This window comes from Nomascus leucogenys, chromosome 14 (genome assembly GCF_006542625.1).
Source record: "Nomascus leucogenys isolate Asia chromosome 14, Asia_NLE_v1, whole genome shotgun sequence".
Lineage (NCBI taxonomy): Eukaryota > Metazoa > Chordata > Mammalia > Primates > Hylobatidae > Nomascus > Nomascus leucogenys.
Window position 1 is genome coordinate 89,459,143 of NC_044394.1, and position 6,745 is coordinate 89,465,887.

The 6,745-nt window shown below is 57.0% G+C and overlaps 2 protein-coding genes across 8 annotated transcripts in view; one reads left to right on the plus strand and one right to left on the minus strand.

Annotated features, from left to right (window-relative positions):
• The window catches only part of ARMC7 (armadillo repeat containing 7), a 33,608-nt gene that overhangs the window by 20,200 nt on the left and 6,663 nt on the right, over nucleotides 1-6,745 (plus strand). Inside the window, exons 3-4 of one of the 5 annotated variants that reach the window (XM_030828010.1) lie at nucleotides 404-1,791; nucleotides 2,859-2,967. In XM_030828010.1, the coding sequence (XP_030683870.1) occupies nucleotides 404-765 (362 nt within the window). In that variant the 3' untranslated portion in view covers nucleotides 766-1,791; nucleotides 2,859-2,967. Of the gene's footprint in view, nucleotides 1-403; nucleotides 2,016-2,858; nucleotides 2,968-6,745 lie in introns of those variants that run through there. The other 4 variants (XM_012512487.2, XM_030828012.1, XM_030828014.1 and 1 more) reach the window with 4 other exon arrangements.
• NT5C (5', 3'-nucleotidase, cytosolic) lies at nucleotides 2,012-3,800 on the minus strand. 3 transcript variants are annotated; one of them, XM_030828015.1, is made up of 5 exons: nucleotides 3,317-3,800; nucleotides 2,964-3,064; nucleotides 2,829-2,889; nucleotides 2,539-2,653; nucleotides 2,014-2,424 (listed from the first exon to the last, which is right to left on the minus strand). In XM_030828015.1, exons 1-5 carry the CDS (start codon nucleotides 3,620-3,622, stop codon nucleotides 2,327-2,329), a joined length of 681 nt encoding a protein of 226 aa, XP_030683875.1. In that variant the 5' UTR covers nucleotides 3,623-3,800; the 3' UTR covers nucleotides 2,014-2,326. The 3 variants fall into 3 exon arrangements, with proteins under 3 accessions (XP_004090543.2, XP_030683875.1, XP_003279118.2); XM_003279070.3 differs by having other exon boundaries at nucleotides 2,014-2,429; nucleotides 3,317-3,797; XM_004090495.2 differs by lacking the exon at nucleotides 2,539-2,653 and having other exon boundaries at nucleotides 2,012-2,424; nucleotides 3,317-3,799.

A 6,745-nucleotide genomic window follows, 5' to 3' on the forward strand; every position in this document is an offset into this window, starting at 1 on the left:
CGTTGGCCAGGCTGGTCTCGAACTCCTGACCTTAGGTATCCACCCACTTCAGCCTTCCAAAGTGCTGGGATTACAGGCATGAACCACTGTGTCTGGGCTGGCCTTGTTTTAGGTTTTTACATTTAAGAAAGGGAAAAAAAAAAAGCATATCAGCCATTGAACTTGCTGAACCGAGAGGGAAAGGGATTTGTGCCCGCTTCTGGGAGGCTGGGCTGTGGCAGGCTGGAGCAGGCAGGCAGGCCTTTCTGGAACCTTGAGAAGGCAGGAGCCGGAATGGGCTTGGGATCCCTTGTGCTGGGGCCAGCTTCTCAACAGCCTGGGCCCCTCCCTGGGGCTCACGGGCAGGGGAGCTGGGAGGAGGCCCGGGGCTACACTACCCAGATTCTTCGTTGCTCTCCCACAGGAGGCCTGTGCAACCTGTGCCCAGACAGGGCCAACAAGGAGCACATCCTGCAGGCAGGAGGCGTCCCACTCATCATCAACTGCCTGTCCAGCCCCAACGAGGAGACGGTGCTGTCCGCCATCACCACGCTCATGCACCTGAGCCCGCCGGGCCGCAGCTTTCTCCCAGAGCTGACCGCCACGCCCGTGGTGCAGTGCATGCTTCGCTTCTCCCTCTCTGCCAGCGCCAGGCTCCGGAACCTGGCACAGATTTTCCTGGAGGACTTCTGTTCCCCCCGCCAGGTGGCCGAGGCCCGCGGCCGGCAGGCGCACTCTGCCCTGGGTATCCCACTGCCGAGGAGCGTGGCCCCGCGGCAGCGCTGATCCATGGAGACCGCGAGACCGCAGCACCCCTGCTGCTGGAGACCACGGTCCTGATGTGGACGCAGGGAACAGGGGGAGCACATGCTGCCCCACTGGTGCCTTTTCAGCCATTTGAAAGGCGGTTCTTTCAGCAGGACAGGCATTTACACTGTGATGAAACGCCACTGGGAGTGAGGAAGCCAGACTCCGGAGACACACGGAGAAGATCAAACTGGAGCTGCTTTCATAGGCTGGCACTCTCAACCCTACGTCTGGTGCCACCACCGCCAGGCTCAGGCCCTGGTATAAGAAGCGGCCAAGTGCCTGGACCCAGAGGCTTTGCAGGACAGTGTTCTCAGGAGCTGGGCCTGAGGCTTAGGAGAGCTGCCTTCGCTGCAGGAAATCAGGGATTATCCCTTAACAGAAGTGTCTGGAGTAGTTTTCAGGGATAGGAATGAGATGCCTTGTGGTAAAAGGATCTCACCCTGGGAAGATGTGGTGCCCCCTCCAGGGCTCTGGAGGATGGATACCTCCCCCAGGGGCTCTCCAAGCTGGGCATTTGGGCCTGGTGGATGCCAACCTGGATAACCTGTGGCCCAGCATTGACTATCCGCCCAGCCCTGCTATCTGCCAGGCACCATGACTCCAAGATGAAGATGTGGTCCCTGCTCTTGAGTGACAGCCCAGGGACTTAATGTGGCCATCGGGCATCAAGCACAAGGCCATGCAGGTGATGACACGTCGGAATAGAGGCACCAGCCCTGGGAACTGCATCTTCTCCCCTTGCCACCCCACGGCCCCAACTGAAAGCTTCGGCCCTCCTCCCCCACTCGCCACCCCATGGCCCCGGCTAAAAGCTTCGGCCCTCCTCTGCTGTCACACTCAGTGATGGGGAGCCCTACCCCAGAAGTGTATCTCACGAGGGCATCAGGAACGCAGTGAGAGTGGTGCTCAAGGGAGTCAGGAAGAGAAAGCAACATAAAGGATGTGGCTCCATGTCCACGGTGCCCCCTGGTCAACAGAAGAAGCGTAGGACCCGATGGAAAGGTGGAGCTCAGGGAAAATGGGGGGTCCTTGCCTCGGGTACCCCCTCAAGGCTGACCCCTTAGATGGCCCAGGAATGGCAGGTGCTACAAGAATGGTACCCAGGTGGGCGTGGAAATGGGGCAGATTAGGGGACCACTGGACTCAGAGGGGAGGGAAGGGCTCATCAGCACCCACTCAGGGAGCCTGTTCCTTTATGTTCCCAAATAAAGGGTCCTAGAAAACTAGAAAGCCAAGGTCTTTTATTAAAGGGTCCCGACTGGTTTTCCCACTGTATTTCCATGCCAGCCAGGGTCCAGGGACAGCCTCCCGGGAAGTACCGTGTGGCTGGGCCTGGGGCCCGGCAGCACAGCGCTTAACGGTATCTGCCTCCTCCACTCCACGGGGCCAGAGGCACCAGCACGATGCCGCCCCGACTCGGCTCTGCGGTGGCCGCTGTGGGCCTGCCCTTCCTTCAGCTCCAGCTGCTGCCCGTGGCATCCCCGCTCATTCCCGCTGCGCAGCTCCTCGCTTGCTGTCTAAGATCTCCCTCCAGTTGTCACTCCAGGAGAGCAGCCGTCTCCTTGTCGGGGGCAGAACCAGGTGCCGATTGTGGCAGCAGGTGAACAAGATGTGCTCCCAGCTTGGGGTCTCCTCCTGGCCTAGGACGGGAAAGTCAGCGCGCTGCCATCTGTCATGGGTATTATTACTCCCTCTCCCTAATCCGGGCAGGCCAGAGGCCTGGAGGCTGCCAAGGATAACGGATCCAACCTCGAATTGTGTCCTTGTCATCAATGAGCAGGTCCCCCAAAACCACCGTCTTGTCCCTTGTCAGGATAATTCGTTCTACGAACTGGGGCCCCAGGTGCTGCTCCACCCAGCGGTACTGTGTAGAAGACACAGGTCTGTGAGTAGGGCCTGATGGAAGCCGTAATTCAGGGACAGGGAGTGGGATCTAAGCCCTTGAGAGTCTCCCACCCCCACCTGGGTTTCTGGTGGTTTCTTTTTAAAATCAGGATTTAGGCAGCTCCACGTGCGGAGTAGGGGCGGGGCAGCCACACCTTCTCACCCACACAGTGGTCGTACTTCAGCAGGGGGCTGGTGCAGATGAAGACCTCCGTGCTGCGGAGAAGGACGCGGTTACCGCCGGGAGCCAAGAGCCCGCCCAGGACTCCGCCCGCCCCCACTCTCCTTACTCCGGTAGGTTGTTCATCTCCCGCACAGCGTCCAAGGCTCCCGGGATGGGCTCCAGGTCCAGGAAAAAGCCCGGGGCTTCGTACACACTGGCCACTTTATCCTGAAAGACAAGAGTTCTGGGTCCCGGCTTCCCGTTCCCGCGAGGACTCGCAGGGAGGCTCCTGGGGGCTCCGGGCCCGAGCTCAGAGGGGCGGAGGGGGCTTCGGTCAGGGGCACGCGCCCAAAGGCTCCTCCCCAGGGTGCGCTGCCCGCGGGTTCCAGGGTGAGAGCTCTGCGCCCTTCACAGAGAAGGGGGAGACCGCCGGAACGGAGCGAGCGGGCCCTGCCCGGGTGGGGACCCCGCGTCCCCTACCGCCAGGTCGGGCCGCAGGGCGCGGTACTGCTCGCGGGCCAGGAAGCCGCGGCGCTGCTCCAGCGGCACGTGCGGCTCTTCAGGGAAGCGGCGGCGGAAGCCCCGCAGAAGGCCGGCCTCGAAGTCGGCCAGGACGCCGTCCATGTCCACCAGCACGCGCACGCTCCGCGCCATCGCCGCCGGGCCGGAGCTGCGGGCTCTCCGGGTCTGGGGGGCGCGGGCTGGGCCGGAAGCGCGGGGAGCGGGGAGGGGAGCGCTGCTTCCGGGGCCCAGGCGCCGCACGGGGTCCTCCGGGCTGATTTGCATAGAGCCTCCGGGCCGCCCCGCCCAGGTTGTAAACCGGTGCGGACGGCCCTGCGGTTGCGCGAGGCCTTCCTAGGGTTCCGGTGCAGGGACGGGTTTGGGGGACACTTTTCAGACCCTGCGCTTCCTCGGGACCCAGCCTTTGTCCCCATCAGCGGCCTCCCACTTTACGGCATACCCCCGTTCACCCCACGTTACTAGTAGGGGACCGACCTTCCGGGAGCCCAACAAAGGGATGCTCTGAAATACTGGGAAGCATCTAACGAGGAGTCAAGGGTCCTAAACCTGTGGGGCTAACTCCACATTTTTTTTTCTTTTTTTTTTTTTTTTTTGTTTTGAGACGGAGTCTCTCTGTCGCCCAGGCTGCGGTGCAATGGCGGCGCGATCTCGGCTCACTGCAGCCTCCGCTTCCCGGGTTCAACTGATTGTCTTGCTTCAGCCTCCCGAGTAGCTGGGATTACAGGCACCCGCCACCACGCCTGGCTAATTTTTGTATTTTTAGTAGAGACGGGGTTTCGCCATGTTGGTCAGGCTGGTCTCAAACTCCTGACCTCAAGTGATCTGCCTGCTCGGCCTCCCCAAAGTGTTGGGATTACAGGCGTGAGCCACCGCACCTGGCCAAACTTTTACCGCAGTACCGTGGTCTCAGTGGATTGATTTCGTCTGTGCAGTGGAGCGGGAAAAATCCCTCAAGGACTGCAAAGTGAAATAAATCTGTTGACTGGTTTGTGTAAGTCTAGCTGGTTAAGAGACTAATTCACACTAGAGTTGGCTTGAAACATGGGAGCTTCAAGCGTGGTTTCCCCCGGAAAGATGATTTTGATCAAGCACAGGTAATCAGGACTGTCCTCAGGACTTTATGTGGAACTGACATCGCTTACCTACTCCCGTCTAGAAAATGCTGAACAGGGCCAGGTGCGGTGGCTCACGCCTATAATCCCAGCACTTTGGGAGGCTGAGGTGGGCGGATCATCTGAGGTCGGGAGTTCGAGACCAGCCTGACCAACATGGAGAAATCCCGTCGCTACTAAAAATACAAAATTAGCGTGGTGGCGCATGCCTGTAATCCCAGCTACTCGGGAGGCTGAGGCAGGAGAATCTCTTGAACCCAGGAGGCAGAGGTTGTGGTGAGCTGAGATCATGCCATTGCCCTCCAGCCTGGGCAGCAAGAACAAAACTCCTTCTCAAAAAAAAAAAAGAAAAGAACATGCTGAACTGTGATAAATTTTGTTGACTCTTCTTTTTGTGGATTTCATGAAACTTCCTGACTCCACCCAAATCTATTTACCTACAAACTGTAAAGCCAGGCGCCGTGGCTCAGGCTGGTAATCCCAGCACTTTCGGAAGCCCAGGTGGGAGAGCTTGAGCCCAGGAATTCAAGACCAGCCTGAGCAACATAGGGAGACCCTGTCTCTACAATAAACAAATCAATAAGCTAGGTATGGTGGCGCATGCCTGTGGTCCTAGCTACTCATAAAGCCTTAGGTGGGAGGAACCCTTGAGCCCAGGCAATTGAGGCTACACAGCCTTCATCCTGCCACTGCACTCCAGCCTGGGTGACAGAGGGAGTCCCTGTGGGGGGAGGGGAGAGCCAAAATTATAAACACAGATTTAAGTGGCCCATCTCGCTGTTGTTCCCCTTCTGATGAACCCACTGCTTCCAAATATATGTAACAGAGGCTGGGCACGGTGGCTCACACCTGTAATCCCCGCACTTTGGGAGGCCGAGGCGGGCGGATCACTTGGTCAGGAGATCGGGACCATCCTGGCTAACATGGTGAAACACCGTCTCAACTAAAAATACAAAAAAAAAATTAGCTGGGCGTGGTGGCGGGCGCCTGTAGTTCCAGCTACTCGGGAGGCTGATGTAGTAGAATGGCGTGAACCCGGGAGGCTGAGATTGCAGTGAGCTGAGACCATGCCACTGCACTCTAGCCTGGGCCACAGCAAGACTCCGTCTCAAAAAAAAAAAAAAAAAAAAAAAAAAAAAAAAAAAAAAAAAAAAACAAAAAAATGTCAAGAGTTCGAGAGCAGCCTGACCAACATGGTGAAACCCCCATCTCAACTAAAAATACAAAAATTAGCTGGGCATGGTGGGGCGTGCCTACAAATCCCAGCTACTCAGGAGGCCGAGGCAGGAGAATCGCTTGAACCCGGGAGACAGAGGTTGCAGTGAGCCGAGATCATGCCATTGCAGTCCAGCCTGGGTGACAGAGCGAGACTCCATCTCAGAAAAAAAAAAAAGCCTGACGAACCAGTCTAAGAGGGGCTCAAGTCAACATGCATATGACTCAAAGACACGCAGACATTTTGGAGGCCCAGACTTGCGAGTTATCTCAAGGGGAAGCAGTCTTGGGGACTGAGCCCTCAACTTGTGGAATCAAAGCTATCTCCAGGTAAATGATTGTCAGAATTGAATTGGAGGGCCAGGCACGGTGGCTCATGCCTATAATCCCAGCACTTTGGGAAGTCGAGGTGGGCAGATCACTTGAGGTCAGGAGTTTGACCCCAGCCTGGGCAACATGGGAAAACCCTGTCTCTACTAAAAATACAAAAATTAGCTGGGTGTGGTGGCACATGCCTGTAGTCCCAGCTACTCGGGAGGGTGAGGCAGGAGAATCGCTGGAACCCAGGAGGCAGAGGTTGCAGTGAGCAGAGATTGTGCCACTGCACTTCAGCCTGGGCGACAGACTGAGACAGTCTTAAAAAAAAAAAATTGGACACCTAGCTGGTATCCACTGCAGAATTGCTTGCTTGCTTGCTGGTGGGGAGAAAACTCCGCATATTTAAAGTTGGGGAACTTTTTTTGAGACAGGTTCTTGCTGTCACCCAGGCTGGAGTGCAGTGGTGCAATCATGGCTCACTGCGGCCTCGATCTCACAGGGTCAAGCAATCCTCCTGTCTCAGCCTCCTGACTACAGGCGTGTGCCATCACACCCGGCTATTTTTGGTAGAGACGAGGTTTCACCATGTTGCCCAGTCTTGGAGAACACTTTAAAATGTTACTGCCCAGAACAAAGGGGGAGGTAGAAGAAGAGTCTAACCTGCTTATCTTTAGAGCCTTCTTCAGAAAGAAACCCACTTCTCTCTGGGTCTTCATCTGTTTTAACTGTTGTTTTTGTTTGT

Coding starts and splice junctions, on each gene's coding strand:
- NT5C (XM_003279070.3), bottom strand. CDS start 3,622: ATGCAAATCAGCCCGGAGGACCCCGTGCGGCGCCTGGGCCCCGGAAGC. Junction 3,065..3,316: donor CCCTGCGGCCCGACCTGGCG/GTAGGGGACGCG, acceptor CTTGTCTTTCAG/GATAAAGTGGCCAGTGTGTA. Junction 2,430..2,538: donor TGACAAGGACACAATTCGAG/GTTGGATCCGTT, acceptor TTCCCGTCCTAG/GCCAGGAGGAGACCCCAAGC.